This window comes from Cyprinus carpio, chromosome B14 (assembly GCF_018340385.1).
Source record: "Cyprinus carpio isolate SPL01 chromosome B14, ASM1834038v1, whole genome shotgun sequence".
In the NCBI taxonomy this organism is placed as follows: Eukaryota; Metazoa; Chordata; class Actinopteri; order Cypriniformes; family Cyprinidae; genus Cyprinus; species Cyprinus carpio.
This window is the reverse complement of record NC_056610.1, coordinates 21,157,559-21,183,544: the sequence shown is the minus strand read 5'-3', so window position 1 is coordinate 21,183,544 and position 25,986 is coordinate 21,157,559. Positions and strand designations below refer to the sequence as shown.

The 25,986-nt window shown below is 38.3% G+C and overlaps 1 protein-coding gene across 1 annotated transcript in view; it reads left to right on the top strand.

Moving 5' to 3' along the window:
• tenm2a (teneurin transmembrane protein 2a) overlaps positions 1-25,986 on the top strand; it is a 100,307-nt gene that overhangs the window by 41,950 nt on the left and 32,371 nt on the right. Inside the window, 2 exon segments of the mRNA XM_042738812.1 lie at positions 19,378-19,500; positions 25,776-25,981. Of these exon segments, the coding sequence (XP_042594746.1) occupies positions 19,378-19,500; positions 25,776-25,981 (329 nt within the window).

Genomic DNA, 25,986 nt, shown 5'->3' with positions numbered 1-25,986 from the left:
TTTATTTAAGAATTAACTGAACAAAGGTGGAATGAGTAAAACTTGCTGTTGAAGGTACTAATTGTAATCAATGTACTTCTTTAATCAGAAGATTTTGTATTATTTTGTGTTACTAGTCCAGTTTAAAGTTTCAGATTACTAATCATGTAAACTACATATACTCATGAATAATTATTTCAGTCTATTTATAACATGCTTGTTTACTCTCTGAATATCCATGTCAACCTAAAGACAATGTGGGCCTCTGATTGTGGAGGACACTTTAAATGCAAAGCACTGCCGTGAGTCTTTAACCCCACACTGTGTCCGTGAAGGACGCGCTTGAGGGTGTTATTATTTTCAATAAGACCTCTCTGGTTTCATGTTTTGTGAGTGTATGCAAACGTCAGTTATTGGGTAATGGAGAAGCGGTGGCCTTCCCCTCACACCTCACGGAGCATCGTAAAGGACCCCCAGTGGAGAACAGAAATGAGTCCTCGCTCTTCACACTGGATGAGTTTAATACTGAGGGTGTGAACAGCATGAGAACGCAAGAGAAAAGGAGAAAAGGGTACACTCTCAATGAACTTGAGAGAAGGTGAGACAAGGATAGAGACACAAAAAAGCCACATAGACAAACAAAAGCGGACACAGAGGTAGAGGTTGTCTTTATGTGGCCTCTATTAGAAGCACACCTGGGCTGGGGAGTTTTGCTCTGGCAGGATGCCTCAGTCCCCTCTGTGTCTCTATTTAAAAGCCTTAAGCAAGGGGCAGATGTGTCACACAGACCCTCGCTGCCCCTCTTCTCTCTGGGGACCCTAGCTCAACAGATGGGGCAGTCAGCAAGTGCAGGAGTCAGCACAAGTGCCCTTGTTCTTCCTGCCTGCGTCGCTGTACATGTATTCAGCTACCCGTCTGCCTTTCCCATGTCCTTCAGTGCTCCACGCTCTTTTGTGCTGTCTGAAACTCAGCTCACAAATAAAACCAAACAGATATCCACTTATTGAAGTTGGGGAACGTTCAAAATGTGTGTGGACACTGAAGTGATACTTAAAAGTGCCACTTAAAAAAAAAATAATCTATTTTTATTTTTTAACTCAGCTTATAGTTTTATTTTTTAAAATGTGATTTATTCTTATTGATTTTTTTCAGTAGTCAGTGTCACATGATTTGTGATATTTCTGATTCTGATTTTAATATGCTAAATTGCTGTCCAAGAAACATTTCTTATTATTATCAATCTTGAAAACTTAAAATGTATATTCACATATTTATATATATATATATTTTTTTTTATATCTGCAGTTTTATTATAATATAGATGTCACGTGATATATATATGATATCATACAACATTTTAATAACTGTTTCAAGATTGATATAGATATTATCATATATATATCAATATATATATATATATATTATTATTATATATATATTATTATTATTATTATTTATTGTAGAAACCATGATATTTCGGATACATTTACAGTATTCTTTGATGAATAATATGCTCAAAAGAAGAGAATTTATTTAAATGTGATCTTTTGTGACATTTTAAACATCTTTGCTGTTACTTTTTATCAATGTAATGCATCATTGCTGAATAGAATTTAAAAAACAAATCTTCCTGGCCCCAAACTTTTGGATGGTAGTGTATACATTATATAACAAAATATAAAATTAAGTGCTATTTATTTTAAAGATGAAAAAAGCTCTTTCTTGTTTTGTAATGATACTACTACTGTAAGTGTGATGATCTATATCTGTGGATGAATTAAATGCTAAAAAGTTAGCGTTAGCATCATTTTTTTGCATATGCCACTGATGTGTTACAGTATGTAATGCAATGAAATGTAAATGAAATGGATTTTTTTTTAGTTTGTAATTAGTTTTAAAACAGTTAGTATATTGTTTGAAAACAGAGGTTGAACTTTTATCTTGGTTTGAACAGGATTCATTCAGTGAATGTGTATTTACTTTTCTAAAGGTAATTCTAGCTGTACTGTCAGCAGTATTCAGTGGATGGAAACTGACCCTGCTTAAGCTCTCTGACAGTGTGTTTATGGACGTGTTCACATTTGTGTGCGTGTTTGTATATTAGTGTGTCCCCACAAATAGATAAATGTGCCACTGCAGCATTTTCCCCAACACAGACGTGGCTGCTAGTCCGTTGAGAGCTGCCCAATCTCCTTGGGAATGGAGGGAACGCACAGGGGAGAAAAAATAAGTTATTTTTATTTCCTCATCTTTTACTGGAGGCCTGAAAGACTCCTTTTTGCTTCATTCTCTTTGGGCATGGATAACTGTCCCAGAACGGCACCATAGCCCCTTAAAGGCCAAATTCAGCACCAGGAGAGGAGGACTCACAGATGCTTGTACTAACACATTTCAGATCCCTGTGGCTTACATTCACACACACACACACACACACACACACACACACACACACACACACACACACACACACACACACACACACACACACATACAAACACAGGTGTGCAGAGCAGTTCTCTATGAGGAGAGGAAAAGAAAGGAGAAAAAAATAAGATGGGAAAAGGAGATGCATAGAGCATTGTCAAGATGAGAGAAGACAAAAGAAATAACCTGATAAATGAGACCTGATAATATGAGGTGAGATGAGACAAGAATAGTCAAGATGAAATACTGTAAGACTAAAGAAAGGGATTAGACAAAATAACACAAGATGAGACCAGCAAGAATGAAACGTCAAAATTAGACAAGATGAGAAAGATACGAGAAGATGAGATAAGAATTGAAGTCAAAAATAAGAGAAAAGGGACAAGACAAGATGAGCCAAATGAGAAGAGACGCATCGATATGAGAAGATAAGAGAAACAGTAATGAAATTAAACACACCAGATAAAATGAGACAATGGAAAGAGATAAGACAACTAAACACAAGATGAGACCAAATGAGAAGAGAGACACCAAGATGAAACCAGAGAGACAGAGATGAGATTAAGTGTTAATGGAAGTGTTGAGACAAAATAAGATTGACAGAGACAAGAAGGAAATGAGACACAGTAGCACCAGAAGAGAAGAGAAGTGTCAAAACTAGATAAGAGTAAAGATGAGACAAGACGAGAATAGACTGAGACAAAACCAGGGAAAGAGATTAGACAAAATAACCCAAGATGAGGCCAAACAAGAAGAGAAAGAAAGATGAGATGAGGAGAGAAGCATTGAGACCAGATAATATGAGTCAATTGAAAGAGATTATGAGTGAATTGAAGGATTATGGTGAGAGAAGAAAAGCATTAAAGTGAGAGAACAAAATTAGAAAAGGGCTCAAACAAGATGATTTAGATGGGGAGGAAAGAGAATAAAATGAGACGAATTAACACAAAATGAGACAAGAAGCATCAAAGCATGATAAGAAAAGAAAAAAACAGTATTGAGAAGAGAAGAATAGTGTCAAAACAATGTCGGGAAGAGATGTGACCTGATGAGATGAGACAATAGACCAAATAACACAAAATGAGGCCAAACGAGAGGAGGGATCAAACATGATGCATCAAAATGAGATAAGGCATAGAAATGAGACAAAAAGGATGACGAAAGAAGAAAAATGTCAAAAGATAAGAGAGCACTGAGTAGAAATGAGACCTGATGAGACGAGATGAGAATAGATATGATGAGACAAATGTATATATGTACAAAGAAGCTTAAGATGAGGCCAAATGGGAGTGAAACATCAAAATGAGACAAACAAGAAAAACAGAGATTAGATTAGAAAAGAAGAGAAGCATTGAGACCAGATCAGATGGGTCAAAAGAAAAAGGTGAGACAAAATAATGAGAACAAAAGAAAAGTATTAAGCCATGAGGATGAGACCAGATGGGACCAAACAAGAACAGAAATATCAAGATGAGACGAGAGAATGTAATAAGCATTAAAACGAGAAAGGGGGTGAGCACAAAATCAGAAGAGATGCGTCAAAGTGACATAAGACGAAGCAAGAGATGATGAGACAGAAAAAAAAACAGGATGAGAGGAGAAGAAAAGTGTTGAAACAAGATAGAGAGCACAGAGAAGAGACTGGTTGCATGCATTCATGACATCACTCTCGTCACTGTGTTGTGAGGCTGCTACTGCAGGGATGGGGTTGCTAGGATACAGGTGAGCGGTCCTGATGCAAAAGAGAAACAGGTCTGTCATCATATGTTGTGGAGAAGACAAACGCTCAGCAGCTCCCTCGCGGCCTCGTCTGCGCTAAAGACTGCTTGATTCATTGGCCCAGAGTGATCAAAGAAAGAAAGAGGGAGATAGAGGGAGAGTGGACAGGGGCAGATGGAATGTGTAAGAGAGATAACAAGGTTTAGACTCCATCAGGCTACATGCTGGTTGCACAGGCTGCAGTCTGGATGGCTCGGAGCCCGGTGAGGAACAACGCAGCATCAGATCAGCAACAGGAAGACGACGACTTACTTATATGGCACACTGACATAGCTAAAAGAGCTATATACACTAACGCAATAAATACACACAGAAGACAGGTCATACTTACTTGCTGAGAAGGTTGTGAAATACAAGTAGACCATTTTCTTGGATTGTTGGTCCTGGAGCAACATCCATCAACAATCAGATTTTAGGGTGAGGGTCAAGGGTAAGGAACCTTGAGCAACATTGTATCATTGCCTACTTATTTTAGTGTTATGTCGGGATAAGGCACAAGTTTTTCTTTCTTTCTTTCTTTTTTTCTTTCTTTCTTTCATTTTTCTTTGTGTATTTTTATTTTATTTCATAGTATTTTGTATATAATGTTATTATTAATATTAAATTACAAAATTATTAATACGATTTTTTATTTGTATTCTTTGTATTAGATTTATATATAATTATTATTATTAATATTAAATTACAAAATTATTAATACGATTTTTTATTTGTATTCTTATATATATATATATATATATATATATATAAATGATATCAATATATATAAATTCAAATAAAAAGAATTATAAAGTATTTAATACAAACAGTTATTTATTACAAAGTATTGTTTGTATCATTTACCATTTTAGTTATTTAGCTATTTGTTATTTAGTGGTATATTTTGGATTTGGGTTCTATTTAATTAAGTCATAACTTTTAAAATAAAATTATGACATTTATTGTAATTTATCAATTATTAAATTATCACACAAATGTATTTATCACAAAATATATTATTTTTTATTACAGTATTATTAGTATTTAATAATTAATTCAATTATTAGACATTTATTAATTTAAATTATTAATACATTTATTGAATTATGATATCTATTAATATAAATTGTTACATTTATTATAAATTAAATTATTAAAATTTTAAATATATTTAGTGCAAAATGTATAAAAAATATTTATTACAAAGTTTTTATTTATTAATTTATTTGGGATCTTACATTATTAACTTTGAATGTAGTTATTATTAAATGATCATAAATGTCAATATAAAATTTCTATAATATAAATTATTCAATTATTGAAATTACAAATGTGTTTATTGCAAAATCTATCATACAGTACTAAGTGTTTTTTTAATTATTATTATTATTATTGTTATTATTTTATTCAGTCATTCATTCATTCATTTGCATGCAATGCTTTGGCGAAATGTACTACATGTACTAGATGTGCCAAGAAAGCAAAATGAATGTTGCATGAAATAAGGATTTGATAGGAATTTTGTTTCAGTACCAGCAAAATATGTTGCTCTAGTAACAAAGAAAAAAAAACAGCATGTAGAGAGCTACATACTGCTAGATCACTGTGTGTTTTCAGAGCACATCAGTGTCCTTGAGCTGGGAAAGTTGTGCGTGGGTAAGGCGATAGTGTGGGGTGCATGTGAGTTCTGTGTCACCTCTGTTTTTGTACGGACACAGAGGCGGCTCATACATCAGTGAAGACAGGCCGTGTGGTGAGTGTCATGAAAGTAGACAGAAGACAAATTTGCACTCTCTCTTTTGCTCGCTCGTTCGCTCTGTACCCCCTCTCTCTGTATTTTTAGCAGCATCATCACTTCCCTTCATTGCCCACCAATGACTCAAATGCTCATCGCCACTCTGGGCCGTTGACCTTCATGCCAGCCGATGCGTGCACCTCCATCCATAAAGCAGCGCTGTCTGGAGCGTTATTGAGTAATCACAGCCGCTTACTCTAACCGCATGCCGCAGTGTTGGGGCGGTCTGTGGAGTCAGGCAGTGTCCATAAACATTACTCCGCTACCACTGAAAAGACATCGATTGCAGATTAAACTTCATTCGTCCTGATGTAGCTTAAGGGTCTTAAAGAAAACATAAAACAGCATTCATTTCCATAATGTGATGTATTTTGGAGTGAAACAGAATGTTCACCAGGGCATAATGTAGGGCAGCACTTTGTTGTAAACATCAAGATTTTTTATTGGATTGTGATCGCTTAGCTATTGTTTTATTGCTTGTTATTTTCCTACCTGCTTTTTATCAGCAAAAAAAGCAAAGTAATTTCAAGAGGCAAGGATGTTAAATTTTGATGCATGAAAATATTTTATGAATAATGTAAACCCATGTACAGTATAAGTCACAATATGGATATTTATTAAGTAAATACGAGCAATTTTACTATTTTGTAAAGTGAACTTTAACCCAAAAATGAAATTTCAGTCGTCATTTACTCACCCTCATGTCACTTTAAAAAGACTTATTTTTTTCTAAAGTATAACAAAAAAGGCGATATTATAAAGAATGTGCAGGTCTGTCTTTTTCATTCATTTACAGTGAATAGGGTCTGAAAACATCACACACTATATTAAAAGATGTGTATAAACTTCCATTCAAAAGTTTTGGGTTAGTAACTTTTTTTGTTTGTTTGTTTGTTTTTAAATACACACCAAGGCTACTTTTATTTGATCAAATATACAGTTAAAACAGTAATAGTGTTAAATATTGTTCCTATTTAAAATATTGTTTCTCTTTTAATACATTTTAAAATGTAATTTATTCCTGTGATGGCAAAGCTGAATTTTCAGTCTTCAGTGTCACATGATCCTTCAGAAATCATTCTAATAGGCTGATTTGGTTATCAGGAAACTATTATTATAAATGTTGGAAACAGTTGTGAAATTTGTGATAAATATAGAATATAAAGTTCAAATAGCATAATTTATTTGAAATGCATGTCTTTACTGTCACTTTTGATAAATATAAGGGGGAGGTCGTGGCCTAATGGTTAGAGAGTCAGACTCGCAATCCAAAAGGTTGCGAGTTCGAGTCTCGGGCCAGCAGGGATTGTAGGTGGGGGGAGTGAATGTACAGCGCTCTCTCCACCCTTAATACCACGACTGAGGTGCCCTTGAGCAAGGCACCGAACCCCCAACTGCTCCCCGGGCGCCGCAGCATGCTCCGGGTGTGTGTTCACGGTGTGTGTGTGTTCACTGCTGTGTGTGTGCACTTTGGATGGGTTAAATGCAGAGCACGAATTCCGAGTATGGGTCACCATACTTGGCTGTATGTCACGTCACTTTCAAATATAATGCATCCCTGATGAATAAAAATATATATAATATATGAAAAATCGTACTGACCCCAAACTTTTGAATGGTAGTGCAAGTCCGTTTTGTGTGAGGAAAGTCATTATTCACTTTCATATGGAGCACTTTTATGAGGAAACTGAAGAAGGAAAGTCATACAGGTTTGGAACGACATGAGGGTGAGCAAATGATGATAGATTTTCATCTAAGTTGCAAACAAGATGAAGAGACCCCTGTGTGTGTGAGCAGATGAGCAGCTTTATCCCACATTGTCATTGTGGCTCCGAGGTGACCTCGGCATGTCATCTCACGGCAGTCATGAGGGACACAGAGACAGTGAGAGAAACAGGATACTGGACTTTGACACTGCACCAACATATGGTACATAGGGAACGCGGAGCATATGGCATGTATGGTGTATTCCTGGTTTGGGAGCAGCAGGAGATGTAGACTGGAAGCTGGTGACTCTCAACAGACTGTTGCAGGTCAAGAGAAGTCACATCAAGGGCAAAGGGACACAAGTTCACTTCAGTACGGCCGACTGGCCTGGCTGGGCGGGAGAGAGAGAGGAGAGAGCTCACACTGGCACACATCAGAGCTGGATCTCTCTAAAGATGATGAGAGAGCGCGTGTGAAGGGCGGCTTTCAACTGCTATCTTCTCCTCCGTTCATCTTTGTCCTTGTCGGTTTTGATTGATGTGTTTCATTTCTGGCACGGTGGTCAGCCGATCGCATGCACGCAAACTCCCACTCCAGTGCTAATGTTCGCAGCGGTCTTTGGTCTGTCAGCAGACGTCCACCGCTGCTCTGGCTGACCCGTACTGTCCGTCTGCAGCTGGCCTTCCTCTCTTTTCATGTCTGTCCCTCCCTGTCAAACAAAGGTCCTTCTCTGAAGTAAAACTTTCACTGTCTAACCTCTATCATTGACTGTTTGGTGGCATCCAACAGTTCAAGGGCTGTCACTAAAAAGGCAAACCGTACAGTCGTCAGCGTTGACCCAGCATTGAATGAGGCTCTTGAAGGTATTAGATTGATTTCAGTTCACAAACTGTTTATTATCACCCATGAGATTTGAGGCGGTCGCTTTCGCTGATATCTGTAATCAATGTTGCTACATGTGGTGAGTCTGTGAGTCGGGCGTGAGGATGTGTGCCGCTTTAAACTGGAGTCACTCATATGACAATCAAAGCGAAATATTTCATAGCCTCGAAGACAGTGATGCAGTACTGGCATACAAATAAACAATCACAATCACAGACATCAAGGATTTGCTGATCTCACAGGGGAAAAGGAAGGGAGATGTGGGAAAAGGAGGATATAAGATATAAGCAGTATGAAAATATATCAAGAAAAAGTGCTGATATAATCTCACCTGGGATGTGCGAGAGGCCTGGAGACAGACTTGAGATACGTCAGAATGTCTCATACTGACAGCGGAGAGAGAGACAGAGATGGAGGGAGGCGGCCATAATGAAGACAGAGAGATAGGGCGAGTGTGTCTATCTCTGTGTGCCATTGATCTAGCTCGTGATTTCAGCTGCCTCTCATTTCCTGTTGCTAATGTGAATGGATGAGCCTCTAGGCACAACACACACATGCACACACTGCATACAGAAACTGCATGGCACAGGCTCATCTCTTTGTGTCTTGATAAGTGTGTTTGCGGAGGACCTGCCATTCTTTTCCCCATTTCTTTGTTTTTTTATGATGTGGTTTGAAGAGCTCTTATCAGATGTGTTTATGGCTCTGTTTCTCATATACTCTCTATATCATTCTCTATACTCTGTATTTTTCATTAATACTAAAGAGTATGGGTGAATCTCGTGAAAACTGTCAAGAATGTCCAGTTTACATTTGACCTTAAAATCAAAAGAAATAGATGCATTGGGCCCTATCATACACCCGGCGCAAGGTGCGGCGCAAGTGTTTTTGCTAGTTTCAAACCGACAGTACTCATTTTCCCGTCCTGCGCCGCATTGTTTAAATAACAAATGCATTAGCCCCCATGGGCGTGCTGGTCTAAACAAGAGGTGTGTTCAGGCGCATTGTTGGCACGTTGCTATTTTGAGGAACTGAAAATAGACTGCACCATAGACCAACTCAGACCTGGTCTAAAGCGTGGTGTTTGTGGTTTATTTTTTCTTTGTTATTTAAAGAGCGCGTTAGTAATATGCGCCTATAGGCGGGTGCACAATGTGCGTACACTTTGCTTATTATACACACGCAGCAGCACACAAACATTTTTAAAAATGAAAAATTACATTCCGTCATGTAAATAGTGAAGCCGCCATGGCGCAAGTGCAACTGGCTTTTAAAGGGGATGGGAGACGAGACTCTGATTGGTTTATTGCATGTTACACTTAAAAAACACCCATAACTCATTAAGAGAATAGGGACAAACCATTTAGAAGATGCACCCAGGCACACCAACCGTTTTCCCATCGTTAAACTTGCACAAGTGGATTCGGACACACCCTGAGTGCATCTGCGCCGTGTGCTTTAGACCATGCACTTAGATCATTAAAATAGGGCCCATTGTTTGTAAGTTTGGATTGTATTTTTTTTTTAATTATTATTATTTTTTTATCACAATTAGGCACATTTTTTCTTCCAGTATTTAGTTTAGTAAATAGTTTAATTTACTGTATACTAATTCTTTAGGTCACACTTTTTTAACAAACCATTAACAAACCATTAACTATGACTTTTACTTGTTAATAGTTAGTTAGGTAGTTGTTAAGTTGAGGTATTGGGTAGGATTAGGGATGTAGAATATGGTCATGCAGAATATGTGCTTTATAAATACTAATAAACAGCCAATATTTTAATAATAGACATGCTAATAAGCAGCTAGTTAATAGTGAGAATTGGTCCCTATACTAGTGTTACTATTCTTTCTTTTGATTTTGTTGTGACCAGTCTTTTGTGAGAGCAATCCAATATATTTTCACCCAGTGTATTTTACTGTGTGTATGAATGATATATTGAATGCATGTTTGTGTTCAGAACAAAGGGGACGAGTGACGAACAACCTTTGGAGTGCAGGCAATGAGCTTTCAGTTGCATCATTTTTGTTGGGTTGGGCCCCTGGAGGAAGTGTGTGTGTATTTGTGAGGTATAGTGCTTCTCTGATGGATTAGGATGCTACTGATGGCTTCTTCACTCATTAACTGTGTATTTGAACTTGCCCCTCTCCCAAGAGACAGAAGCCAAGACTCTAATGAAACACACATACATATACGCAGAGCCCATGGGAATCTCCTGGTGCTTTGTAGTTCAGCTTCAAAGCCCTCTGACCAGGCTTCTCGTTTGCTGTGGCTCTACCCTACAGCCTCACCCTGTTCCATGTCCCTCTCCATAAACACATTTTACATTTTACATAAACACACACATTTAAACACCTGCCCAACTGAGCTATTACTGGAAAAAGTATATATATTTATTCAGGGACAATCATCTGTGACTGATGTCAGTTGGCCAGTTATAATCAGTGTTGGTTTATCAATAACATGTTACTCAAACTCATTTTTCATTGCATTACATATTTACTCATTATGGAAAGTAATGTGGTAAAGGGAAAGTCCATCCAAAAATTGAAGAATGTTAGTAACCGAACAGTTTTGGTTCCCATTGACTTTCATTGAATTTTTTGCCCAAGTCAGTGGGAACTGAAACTGTTCATTTTTGACTCGACTATTTCTTCAAGTAATGTTCTTACAATCAACTGAGACGTAAAATAACAAACATGTTACTTTACTTGGTAACCTGATCTGAAGTTACTTGTAACACACTTCCCCCCAAACTGATAATTGGTTCTAGATGAATGTATAGATGATTACAGTTGCAGTCATTTTTATTTGAGCTTATTTTAGAATTGCAGCGCTTGTGCAAACAAACAGTATCCACGGCTCTATAATCAGATGCTTTTTCTGCTCTTTTCACACCACTGTCATTTTTGTTGTGTATTTATTTTGTTATAGAGAGCAATGTGTGCAGCACATATTTACATATTCATCTACATGCAACTCTTAGCAGTGTGGGTGGCGTATAGATGTTTGCTAACAGTATACCGCTCCAAATGTATTTCAACTTTTTTTTTTACCCCTAAGCGAAGATTGAAAACAAACTTCACTGTGAGCATATTGGGGCCTTAGAAGTCAGTGGGAATGCTAAGCTAATGTGTTACTGTTTCAGATGAGATGTGGAAAGAGGGTGAGAAGTTTTCTTCTTTTCTTTAAAGAAGGATACATAAACGTGTTATAAGTTTTTCTTTTTTTTCTTTCTTTTTTTTTTACAGCAGGTTTTTGAGGTCAGTCTTGTTAATTTAGTGGTAAATTAGAACAGTTAATACGAGTTTATTATGGAGGCCAGGGGAGACCGCAAAAATAAGGTAAGGGAAAATTACCTTTTAAGTAATATGAGGTCTCTTTTGCGCTCTAATTATGGCTGTGTAATTGTGTGATATGTTGAGTGGAGGTGCGTGTGGATGGAGGGATAGGATGTCCTGGTTTCTGCCGTGTGTTGTAGAATGTTAGAGAGGTGACCTGAGAGTGTGTCCCTCAGCTTAATGACACACACACAGTGCCTCCAGTGTTTTTTTGAGATTGTGAGATTCTCTGTCGAGAATTGCTAAGTGAGCTAAGAAGCATTTTCCCACATTCATTGTTTGCTGATCGGACAAATTTTAGCAAGGGAAGATTTCACAAAACACACGACTCTGAATTCTCAAGTGCCTGTCAGAGGAGCTGTGTGGAAGAATTGCACCGTTACATGTGGAAACACAAGGCATGAAAGGTAAATAATAGAATTTGGCTACATGCATCTGGTATGTGTGGATGCTAGAAGATGTTGGTGTCTGTGCATGTGTGTTGAAAGTTAGAAGGAAGAGTGAGGGGGAAGAGACAAATGGAAGAAGGGATGTAGACAGAGATGCTTCTTCTTTATGAAAAATTTATTTGCTTGCCTACAGAGAAATTCATACGAGAGCCTAGCCTCATATATAAACATCTGTAGGGAAATAAGTGCATGTATTCTTTATGATGAACAGATATGAAGACATCTCATGTTTACTTCATATTTAACATGCACTAGTGCTTATAAAAGTGTGGCTGAGTAATTGTGTTTATTATGGTTTCCAGCAGACCCGCACAGACTCGGTGAGAGCAGAACTTGGCAGAAACTTTAGCAGATCTTCTCATGTGTTCAGTGTTTTAGCTAATTCGATTAGACTTTATTCGATTAATTTTTTGGTTTTCTGCAGGTCTATTACATATTTTAAATATTTTCTTAATATTTTTTTTTAAGTGTTGTTTTATTAATATTGACTTTGATTGTTTTGGAATTACAGTTTACATTTTTTCAAAATATATTCTTTTGTGTTCTACATAATAAAGTCTAAAAGGTTTGGAATGACATGAGGGTGAGTAGATGATTTTTGGGTGGACTATCCCTTTAAATAACAACATCAGTAGGACAAGATAAAGCTAACTTTTAAATTCAGCAGGAATCTAAAAAAAACAAAAAAAAAAAAAACATCTGAAATGTCTAAAAAAAACCATGCAGAAATGTATTTTTGACTGCACCTGCTGTGAATCAAAGATTGCTGAAAATTTAGTGTGTGTGTGTGTGTGTGTGTGTGTGTGTGTGTGTGTGTGTGTGTGTGGTGTGTGTGTGTGTTTGTGTGTGTGTGTTGTGTATCTGCTGTCCATTTTATGTTATTTATAGCAGTGTCTCAGGGTGAGTTTGGACCTGGCCGTCCACTCGCATGTGACTTATTTTCCACTTGGGCCAGAAGCAGCTCAGCCAACACCAGCATAGTATTTGGGCATATGGATCTGTTCTAGCAGAGAGAAACCTGCCACCTGCTTATAACTATATGTGTATGTGTGGTCACAGAGGTCTAATCGGTGATGACAGGTGCGGCTGAATCATAGAGGGACGTCCTGCCAGCCCTACTTCGATATGCACTTACGTCCGCTCTCTTTCTTTTTTTTCACTGCGTCTCCCGCTCATGCACACAAATAAACAGACAGGAACTGCCAAGAGCTTCCTCCAGGTCTCTCTCACACATAACTGTACCTTAAGGACAACCTTAAACCTCCATTTCAGGGCCCCGTCTTCACTTGTCTTGTTCTGTCTCTCTTCTTCTCGGTCGTTCTCGCGCACATGTATAGCATCCCTTTTCTCTTTCTTTCCATTGCTCCCTTGGTGCATTATCTCGCCAATTTTTCCTTGCTTTATCCATCCTTCCTTTCTCACTGTCCAAGGTAACCTTGTAGCAGGGCTGCTGGCATGTCAGGCTGAACAGCATTTTGAATTCTGGAATATTCCAGCTGTAAACATCTGCCACTGTATAATTATGGTACAGACGAGACAGCACACATGCATGCTTATGAATATGCACGTTTTCTGGCAAATTCACAAATTTTTTCTCAGAGTATTTCAGCACAAAATGTGCCTCGTATTCACTAACCACCTGTAATCCAGTTTAATCAGGCAATAAATACACTGCAATAATGACACACTGTTGTTACAATTTCACACGCTCATAAGCACACTTGCGATCTGTTATACTGTTGTAACAATTACACAGTATTATTGACACATTTTTGTTTGAGATAATAGAAATTTATAAATGGAATTACAATCATTTTTATTTTTATGCAAGTATTTTTTAAAACTATCTCTATCTTGCTCTTTTTAAATTTATTAATGTCTTTGAGCTGTTGCTGGGGTATGAAAGACAAACAGAATATATTTTTAAATATTTCTGTTGTTAATCTTTAAAGCAATGCTTTAAATGTATTCTCAAAGCCACAGTGTTTACAATATTTCACATACAAATTACTTATTTGTATGTGCAGGTGAATTATACATCAACAAATCCATATTATGCATTGATTTATACATTTTTAATCATACACATTTCCGCACATAGCTGAGCCCTTCAGTGAATATTTATCAGGAGACTGAGAATAAAGCTGTTATCTGTAGCCTGATCTGCACATATGTACAGAACAGCAGACAGCTTAATGTTGTGCACAATTTGCGTGAAGGCAGAAAAGTAGATCACGTCTTGTGCTAAAACAACCGTTTATTTTGGGTGCCAACATCGAGCAAGCCATCAGCTTTGGTTCTGTTTTTCTTCTCACCCTCTTTAGATTAGTCTCATTCCCTTGCTGTTGTATTGAACACCCATCATGTAGTCAGGTTTTAACTCAACATTGCCACCTACTGGTGCAGAATACGTTAGGCTTGCTCTGCACACACATGTGTGGAGGGCAGAAATCCAGAGTGTCTGAGCTGCAGTTAATCTGTCATGTCTCTCGATGCTTTCAGTTATTGTAGTTTGCTGATTCGTCTGTTCATTATTTCATCGATTGCAAAATTAGCATTAGGCACTATCAGCATGCACAATCAGAACACAGAGACAGATGGATAGATAAGGAGAGAAATAATGAAGGACAGGAGGGTGAGGAAGATGAAAGGATTGGAGATAAGTTAGAGGTGAAGGAGCAGATTGAAAGCATGGAGAGAGGACTGGAAGGAGAAGAGGAGAGAAAAGCTATCTCAGTTTTTCCTCCAGACCATCTGAAACAAATAAAAGAGCTGACAGAGACAGCAGAGACGCACTTAGAGTGTCAGCGCTTTCCTTTAACTGAGAAAGAGATCGAGGGAGAAAGGGAGAGGCATAGAGAGAGAGATGAGAGAGGGGGGAGGTGTCTGGGGGGGGGCAGTGTGTGGGATGGAGTAGAGGGGGAGATGAAATTGATTTTCTGGGATGAGATTTAGGTGTGATAGGCAAGCAGAGGGGAGGTGAGGAGAGGGGTGGAGTCTCTAACACACACAGACATTACAGTCCTGTAAATCTCCACCTGCTGGATCATAACCAAAAGATGCAGAAAGAGAGAGAGACAGGCAGAGGGAACGTTTACAGTGACAGCAATTTGCAGCAACCAGATATCATTCATTTTCAAATAGAGTTTCCAGTGACCGAAACAGCTGGCAATGTGATGTGCAAATGAGCAATGATGAGAGCTGCTACCAATGGGAGTGCAGACAGTGATCCATCACCTGATAGAGATGGATACTAAAATCGAGTTAGAACTACTGCTAGAAACCAACAGCAAAGCAACTTGGTGAGTTCCAGCAATTGAATTGGTGTTACATTTAGTCATTTTGCAGACGCTTTTATCCAAAACAACTTACAATTGGGGAATACGTAAAGCAATTCTTCTTAAAGAGGCAAACAGACACAGGAAGTGCTCATAATACCAAGTTTCAGGCATTTGTTCAAATAAGTACAAGCTAGAAAGGGAAGGAATAAATAAAGAGAAAGACAAAGTTTTTTTTTAGGATGAAGTCAAGTAACATCAAAAGAGATGAGTTTTCAGCTGTTGCTTGAAAATTGTCAGGGATTCAGCATTACGGATGGGGTGGGAATATCATTCCACCAGCCAGGAATGGTGAACGAGAATGTTCTGGAAAGTGATTTTGAGCCTCTCTGTGATGGTACCACGACGAGCGTCGCTCACTAGCGGATCTCAGACTTCTGGAGGGGTTATAGATTCGTAATAGTGAGTGGAAGTAGGCGGGTGCTGAGCCTGTGGCTGTTCTATATGCAAGCATCAATTTCTTGAGCTTGATGCAAGTTGCAACCGGTATCCAGTGCAAGGAGATAAAGAGAGGTGTAACATGGGCTCTTTTGGGCTTGTTGAAGACCAGTTGTGCCGCTGCATTCTGAATCATTTGTAGAGGTTTGACTGTGCTTGATGGAAGTCCAGCCAGAAGAGCATTGCAGTAGTCCAGCCTAGAAATGACAAGGCCCTGGACAAGAAGTTGTGCAGCATGCTCCATTAAGAAGGACCTGGTCTTTCTGATGTTGTGCAATGTAAACCTGCAAGATCAAGCAGTCTTTGAAATGTGGTCTTTAAAGGTCAGCTGGTCATTAAAATTTACACCAAGATTTCTGACCAAGGTTGATGTGGTAATTGTGGAAGAACCTAGCTGGATGGTGAAATCATGCTGTAGAGTTGGAGTGGCAGGAAGACAAGAAGCTCAGTCTTTGCCAGGTTGAGCTGTAGGTGATGTTTTTTCATCAAGGCAGGGAGAGAATGACACTGCCAAAACAGGCTGAGATACTGAGGTAGAGACTGAGACAAGCAGATATTGTGAGGTAGAGAGTGAGACAGACAGAGAAATAGTGAGGTAGAGAGTGAGACAGGCAGAGATTATGAGGTAGAGAGTAAGACAGACAAATATAGTGAGGTAGAGAGTGAGACAGACAGAAAGATAGTGAGTTAGACAGATAGAGAGATAGTGAGGTAGAAAGTGAGACAAGCAGAGATTATGAGGTAGAGTGAGACAGACAGAAAGATAGTGAGGTAGAGAGTGAGACAAACAGAGATTATGAGGTAGAGAGTGAGACAGACAGAAAGATAGTGAGGTAGAGAGTGAGACAGACATAGATTATGAGGTAGAGAGTGAGACAGACAGAGATTGAGGTAGAGAGTGAGACAGACAGAGAGATGGTGAGGTAGAGAGTGAGACAAACAGAGATTGTGAGGTAGAGAGTGAGACAGACAGAAAGATAGTGAGGTAGAGAGTGAGACAGACAGAGATTATGAGGTAGAGAGTGAGACAGACAGAGAGTGAGGTAGAGAGTGAGACAGACAGAAAGATAGTGAGGTAGAGAGTGAGACAAACAGAGATTATGAGGTAGAGAGTGAGACAGACAGAAAATAGTGAGGTAGAGAATGAGACAGGCAGAGAGATATTTTTGTGTGTGTTTGTGTGTTTTAGAGTGTGTGTGTGTGGTTGATGGTGGTGAGTGTGTGACAGGGGTGAGGTATATTGAGGCATGCAGAGAGAAAGACAGAGAGCAAGAGACAGAAAGAGCATGAGACATGGAGAGATAGTAAGGGAGAGTGTCAGACAGGTTGAGAAAGAAGAGACAGACAGGGAACAAGAAATACTGTCAGAGAGAGAATGAGACAAATGGAATGAGTTAGAGTGGGAAGGAGAGTTTGAGACAGGCAAAATGGTAAAGAGGGCATTAGTGAGAAAGAGAGAGTAAGTAGAGTAAGCATATCCACTTGAGTGATATAGTGTGTGCACACTTGTACTATAGATTAGCAAGTAAGTATAAGAATGAAGCAGTAAAGGAATGCACAAAGGAGGTCATACATGAGAGTAACACGGCACCTCCATGTGAAACTCCTCCTGTGGCTGCCGTCTCTGATGACTCACAATCTCACACAATCTTAGCCCATCTTTACCGCCACTGTGAAGAACAGATGACGAAGACACACAGGAGCAAGAGATAAAGCACAAGATCCTGCAATCAGCCTGAGACTGCGTGTTACAAAGAGCTTCCTCTCTCCCACGTTTCCTGCGGCACCTCTGGAGTTCAGCAGACTAAGCGCTCCTCTCTCTTCTGTCATGATAAAAGTTTCTTGGCAGAACTAGAAAGGACACGGGTCGGGAAGAGATTCAGCTGACAAACTGCACACAGGCCTTGGAGCGAACAGACCAAAATAAGCTCCACAGGCACGAAGAAGAAACAACAGCCCCGCAATACAAAGAGGAAAGACAGAGAGAGATCTGCTTGCTTTCAGCTGTCACTCAGATTGTCGCTGAATCATGCCAGTTCAACATGAAAGCTCTGAATGCTCTCAGGATTCTGCTGCTTTCTGCCTGCACATTTGTTAACTTTTTTAACCTGTTGAGGTGCAAGTAATTCCAACAGACGTGAGTCTTTAGAAGCGCGTCTACATCATTTCCTCAGGGCTCCAGTGATTGAATGACTGAAATAAAACACACACACACAGTTAAACTGATTTTGTTAAAGTACCAATTAGATCTGTCACCCAGTTCCTTTAATCTACTCACAGAAAATCATTTTGTGGTACTTTCTATTATGGCTGTATATATTACATTACGCACTGTATTGTATTATCATAAATAAACAAAATAAAGATTATTGGAGTACTATTTCAGTCTTTCAACTTCAAAATTTCACAATTGTATTATCATAAATAAACAAAATAAAGATTATTGGAGTACTATTTCAGTCTTTCAAACTTCAAAATTGACAATTATTTATACTAGCAATTTCGAATTGGTTTATATTTGAATGTTTTTTTATTGATGATTTTTTTTATAATGAAGTTATTTGGATTAATATGTGTTGTTTTTAACAATTATTCATTTTTTAATGTTTTTTACTATTATAAAAGCATTATAAAATTGTGTGATGAATTTTTGAGTGAACATTTTTTCTACACTTTTTTAACAACGTTATTTAATTTTAAAAAATTTGGTGCAAAGCAGGCCATATATGAATTTTTAACAATGGCTTTTCAAATTTGGTGCAAATGGAGTATGAATAATGTTGTAGAGTTATTGCTGTAGTCAAGGAAAATGTTTTTTTTACATTTCTGTTATTGGGAAGATTTATTGTTACTGTGACATATATCAGACTGAGGATCAAATGCAGGCGTCCTGTGAGTGACAGATGGCTTCTCATTCAGTCAACATCAATCAGTCATGCAATCAATAAAAATGACTATGTCTGACTGTTTTTTTTTTTCAAGCAATAATAGTGATTATGTATGATTGTTTATCTTGCGGCCTCTCCATGTCTGTACCAGGTTTAACAGATCAATATCCTACGTTTTAGATGTAGCAATTTGTTTCGTTTAAAATCATTTGTGCTCTTACCGTGAAGCAGCCGTACAGAGTCTCCTTTGCAAAGTCCTCAAGTTTTTCATTTTTCTGGCTACCATTCTCTTTCCCATATACCTGCACTTACACTTTCTTTCTTTCTTTCTTTCTTTCTCTGTCACTCTTCTATTGCTCTCTTTCTCTCTCAGCCATGAATCTGTTGGGGCTGAACTGGCAGCTGAAACCTGTGGTTGGTCCCATGCTGAACAACGGCTTGGGAGCCGGGCTGCCCAGCAACAGTGACGTAGCAACAGCGCCCTCTGGAGGCAGAGGTGAGCAGCACAGCCTCACAGCACGCTGCAGTCCCGCACTCTCTTTTCGATAAGAAGGATGTCAGGATTGTAACAGAATAACACAAAGGGGAAAAAAAACCTATAAACTACATTCAGAAAAAAAATCAGTTGTGCTGAAACATCCCACTGCCCTGTATATTAATTTGTTTCCAGCTTGTACTCATTTTGATTTGTGTTTAGTAATTTGCTTCTCTGTCGCACACTGAGGTCCCATCATGACAGAATATTTATGCCCACACACACTTCTCTGCCTGCTTCCACGATCGACAAGGGATATTATTCTCTGGGCTTCATTTCTGTAGCCGTCTGGCAAGTCATAAGAATCCAAGTAACCATGTGATTAGGTAGAGCAGCAAGGCATTGTGGGAGAGTGGTGCTGGGGAGGTGATTATTTTTCAAAAATAGTGTGTGAAACAGTATGTGTTATGCAACGAGAAACATGTCAAAAGGGCTTTTCACACTGCGCTTCCTAACCCTGGGTTACTGTCATTCTAAATCCCTCTTTTAAAGGGTGTGTCCTTCCCAAAATTAAAATTCTGTCATTAATTACTCACCATCATGTATTTCCAGATCCATAAGACCTTTGTTCATCTTCGGAGCACAAATTAAGACATTTTTGATGAAATCGGAGAGCTCTCTGACCTTTTCATAGACAGCAACAAAACTGTAATGTTCCCAGGTCCAGAAACATAGTAAGGACATCTGTAAAACAGTCCATGTAACATTAGTGTCTTAACTTCATTTTGCGAATCTACAAGAATACTTTCTGAGCACAAAAAAAAAAGAAAGACTTTATTCAACAATTCTTCTCCCCCGAGTTACCTTCTTCCGCCATTTTAGAGAGAATTACAACGCATACATTTAGATTGCGCACCCAAACCACATTGCTGTCTATGGAGGGTAAGAGAGCTCTCCGATTTCATCAAAAATATCTTAACTTCGAAGAACGAAGATCTTAGGGGTTTGGTTTGACATGAGGGTGAGAAATTAATGACAGAATTTTCATTTTTGGGTGAACTATGCCTTTAATCCTGGGTTAAGGAATGTTTTACACGTGTTACTTGGATTGCAGTGCAGCATTCGAATGTTACGACTAGATGCTTTGTATCCACATTCCTTGTAATCGCATGCTTTGGGCAATCACAGAAACACTGGAGATTGTATAAACAGTAGTTTAAGTGTTTGAGTGGGGAAAAATGTTGGAAAATGCATCAGTTGGACTGAAAAAGTGACATTGTATTCTCACCTTTCAAAAAGGAAAAATTTAACAGTACAATGCAATATATAATATGAGGATGTGCAATAGACCTAGTGCCTTAATTTAAACAGGTTGTGAGCCGACACCTCAAATATGGAAATAAGAACGTGAACCTGGGGTTTAAGTATGTACGATTTTGAAACTTCAGTTTATGATTAATTTTTAAACTTAGGTTTTTCATTTAAACAGGTTGTGAGCTGACACTACCAAGCGCAAGGTTTGGGGTTCGATTTCCCCGGAACACATGATAGGATTGATAGCCTTGCACTTTTATCTAAAGGGCATAATTTAATTTTAATTTAATGTACGGATTTTGAAACTTCAGTTTATGATTAATTTTTAACCCCAGATTTAGTGTGAAACATGAAGCAAGACAACCCAGGATTCCTTTTATCTAAAGGGTTTAGAATTTAGTAGAGTCTATATGTTTATTTTATTCGGTAAATGCAATCTTGCATTTTGAATCCAATTTTGTTTAAAAGCACAATATTCCCTGGTGGTTTAATCAATTAACAATTCAAGACAAAGATGTTAAAAATACAACTAATACAACTAATTTTTTGGAGACAGAAGTCATTTACATTGCAATGTGGGATACTGTATTCTGTGTACTGTGCTACAGTATCGTCTTCACTGCAATCTATTTCAAAAGAACATGATTATCCAGGTATTACATGCATAGCAAGTTGAGTATGGTAGTAATCCTACATAATTAGCGCATCTTTATAATCTACTGATAATTCAGATTTTTCCAATCAGGGATCAAACTTTTGATTCAAATGATGAAGATTGCAAACAAAAGCTCATATACTCTAGTTCCATACTTGTACAGCCCTTGGCTGTTCACCCATTACTTTTCCCCCAGCTCTCTCTGGCTGTCTCTGTCTTGATCTCACATGCTCACAGATTCATAGGAAGTGTCCTAGAAAACACCACATCACCAGTATGAAGGACAACACAGTCTGTTCTCTCTCTCTCTCTCTCTCTCTCTCTTTACAGCAGGCAGGGACTAGTCATTTTTGAACACACACATGCTTTTACAAAACCTAGAGGCAGAGGAAGCGTTTGAAATCATCAAGTAGGCTACTTAACATATCCTTAATTTTGAGCAAATTCTAAATTGGCGTCATACAGCTTTCACACAAAAAAAACAGTCCCAGAATGCATTGCAAGGAGCTCAGTGAAACACTAATGCTGCCTTCCTTCACGTGCTTTCAGAATAATCGTAAATACAAGTCTCCTAATCAGAAACTGGACATGAGTGGCCTCTTAAGTCATACAGTATTTACTACTTGGAAACTCAGAGATAATTTTTATAGCAGGGTTTCCGAGTTGGACGGGCCATAAACTTTAAACATGGTGGAGGGAACATTGATTGCTGCTGTCAGTGCTATACTTTTTTTTTTTTTTTTTTTTTTTTTTTTTTTTTTTTTTACAACAACTATATCATCTTGCTTGTCGTTATTTATTTATGCAGTATGGTCAGTCATTTGAAGCATATTGTATGTTTTATTAACAGTGAAATAAGCATGTATTATCTAGCACGGTGAATGTTTGTTTTCAACCAGTGGGATGCTACAATTTATTCTTTCTAACAACAAAGCACTTCAATGCAATGAGCTCATAATCACAACTTTATAAGTGGGAAATAGGAAATTTCCGATAGCACGTGAAGACAGCATAAATACAAGATGGCGGACAAGGAAATAGAAATGTTTATTCTAAACATGAATAAACATATTTCATTCGAATCTTAAAAGTATCACTATAAGAAGCTCAGTGTAATTAAAAACTGCAAATCATTATCAGCGTGGATTTGCGCAGCTTGTCAGTTAACAACGGCTCTGTGTAGTAACAGCTGCTCTATGTTAAATCATGCACCTGATGGAATTTAACGCTGATTAGAGAACAGGGTTTACTGACGAGATGCGCATTAATTATCGGCCGATATTTATCTTGCACCCCTATAATAGAGCTGCGTTATCATGCTCCATTGAAATAAATTGCAAGTCAAGTCTCCCATGCAAGCTCAGTTTGTTTGGCACACAGAGTTGCTACCTACAAAGTGTGTGCCTAATTAGTTAGGATGCTGACTTAATAGGTTGTTTACTCCTCTTTAAAACAGAGTAGACATTTTCACACGGTCTAGTTTTTCACCTCTCCTCAGTGCTACAGTATGTAAACATATCTAACTCCATGATTTCATATAGATTGTGGTGTAATAGTTTGCTGTGTTTTTGTGTGAGTGTGTGGGTAATGGTGAAATTGTGAGCTTTGAAACAACTCTTAACCTCAAGTGTTTCAATCTGAACTCAGCATATCGGTGTCGATTCAGTCCATACAAATATGACTTTTCTCTTGCTCTCTCCCTGTCGCTCTCTCTTTCTCTCACATGCAGACATAATGTATTCTACATAATAGTGAGATTTCATTAATCATACACAGACAAAGCTACAATACGGTTACGAGGCAGATGTTGCTGGTTGCTCTGTTTAGCGGTAGCGCCACATATAATAAGTCTTGTGTTGTGTCATGTCTGGTTGTTGTTGTTGCTTTTTCTTCTCTGTCTCTATCATCCTCTGCTGCGTCTTTGTGTATAGCTGTTATCCTACCTTATTTTCAGGCATATTGTGTTGAGATGCTCTTATCTGGGCTTCTGCGGGATGATTTGATGCTCTGTGAAATGATTTGTGTGTGCTTCTGCCTGCTGGCTACATTAGCTTATGATTGGCCTCTCTGCACTCGGCTGGATTCTGTTACGGTACTTGATGCTGTGTTTAGACACTCAGATTCAGATTCCTTTATCTCCATGATAACTCTGATCCAAAACCTACAGTTGTGAGCTCAGGGGTGCCGTAAGGAGGGACGATTCCAAGGGTCCAGCGTTAGAGGGGGCCCTTAGAAACGTGACGTGATAGATTGTATTATTATCATAATATTTTGTGTAATGCTGAGAAGAACTTAATTTTGCTGCTTAAACATCAAAATAAAATTGTATTGTAAATATATCTCATTAAATACTGGAAATATAGCTTAATAATTAATGAATAAATAAATGATAAATACTGAATTAATTTTCACTAAGTTGGGGATGCTGTGCATATTTTTATATGTTTTATATTTATAATTTTACATTTTATATGACACTGTATAGTGTTCCAAATAAGTCACTTATGATATTCAGTTCTCTTAAGTATAATTGTTACCTTAGAAGGTAGCTGTCTGTGTATTCAGCAAGTTGGTTCACTATTATTTGGTACAGAGCTATTGTGTTTTTTTGTGAAATAATGCTGGACTATTGCTTCAGCTAGGCCACAGACTGATCGTTCCTTCCCTAAGGAAATTCTCGTCCGGGCTCCCCCGCTCTCTATTTTTCTTTCTTAAGTTCCATTTCTCCTCTGTCCATGCTGTTCTGTATTAATGAGGGGGGCTATTTCATCTCCTGTTGCGGCTGCGCCGTCCTGATTGTGTTTTCATTGTTCTTTATTTCCTCACCATTTTTCACAGGTTTTCTCTGTCAGGGCTGCGGTCTCCAGTGTAGATCTGACCTGATTACAGGGGAGCTGTTTTCATGTGTGTGTGAGAACATCACAACTGTAGGGACAGAGGGAATCTGTTGCACGCAGCCTCCATTTATACTCGGCCATTGCCGCTAGCTACGAGAAAGAGACAGTGAGAATAAAAGATAGAGAGAGAAAGACAGAGAGGGAGAGAGCAACCATGGATTTTCCATTAAATGAAAAGTGGATAACAGCTTGTGTGATTATGTTGGTAAACAGGATGGCGGTGTTGACATGCGGTATGAGCCAAAGCCTGAGGGCGGAGAATACATGAACCCTCACTATAGAAGAGATCTCTCCATCAGCCTGAGAGTCCACAAACACCAGAGACAGAAAAAAGAGGGGGAGAGGAAGTGAAGCAGATGATAAGTAAAAAAAAAACGGGTTCCAGTTTCACTTTTAGAAATAGTAAGAAGTCAGTAAGAAGCAAACACACATTAAGTTGATCAAACATGACAGTAAAGACGTTCATTTGTTATGTTATGTTATGTTTTGTTATGTTATATGTTATATATCTATTTTAAATAAATGCTGTTATTTTTAACTTCCCCTTCAACAAATAATAAAAAGTACCAAAGTTTCCACAAAAATATGAATCAGCACAACTGTTTTCAACATTGATAATAATAGGAAATGTTAACTGAGCAGCAAATCAGCATATTAGAGTGATTTCTGAAGGATCATGTGACACTGGAGCAATGATGCTGAAAATTCAGCTTTGCATCACAGGAATAAATCACATTATTTTGAGTTAATATTTTGCAATATCGTTGATTTTACTGATCAAATAAATCCAGCAATAAAAGACGTATGTCAAAAACAAACCCCAAACAACAACAACAAAAAAATCAACTGTCATCCTACATTTTTTTTTAATTGAATAAACTATTTCAATATGAATTTAATCACATAAACACACACATATAAATTCACATTCTACATTTCTTTCATTGAATGGAGTGTAGTTCTGAAAACCAAATCTCAGTCAGAATCATAGATCACACTTTAAGACTTATATCATGTGACACTTCCAGTAAAGCTCAGCTTCGTAGAACCGATCATTAACTTTTCATCTTTATATGTTATTCCTCAGTTCTTCTGCGAGCTGTGTTTGAAAAAACAGGCTCAGATATTCAACAAAGAATCCCCTATTCCCTGTCTCTCTCTGGCTCTCTGCTGTTTATCGTGATGCACTCTCTGCTTTCTTTGCTCTGGGTGGGTACAGTGAGCTTATGGGCAAAAAGACTTCAGGAAGTAGCATTTGTGTTTTTCAGTTCCATCAGATAAGTGTCTCCCAGAGAGAAAACACATTTGTGCTGTTTCCTTTTGTTTTCTGTTTTCAAAGCAGCTACCGCTGAATCTATAAACAAGGGGCAGTTGCAACACAGCTGAGATGAGAGATTGATTTTTTTTTTATGCCTTCCTCTTTGTCTCAGGGCCATGGGCCGCTCGTAACAGCAGCATAGATACAGGGAGCCTGGAGGTAGGCAGGCGCGTGACCCAGGAGGTGCCGCCCGGGGTGTTCTGGAGATCCCTGATGCACCTCAGCAAGCCTCAGTTCCTCAAGTTCAACATCTCCTTGGGCAAGGATGCACTGTTTGGTGTTTACATTCGCAAAGGGCTGCCGCCGTCCCATGCACAGGTGCG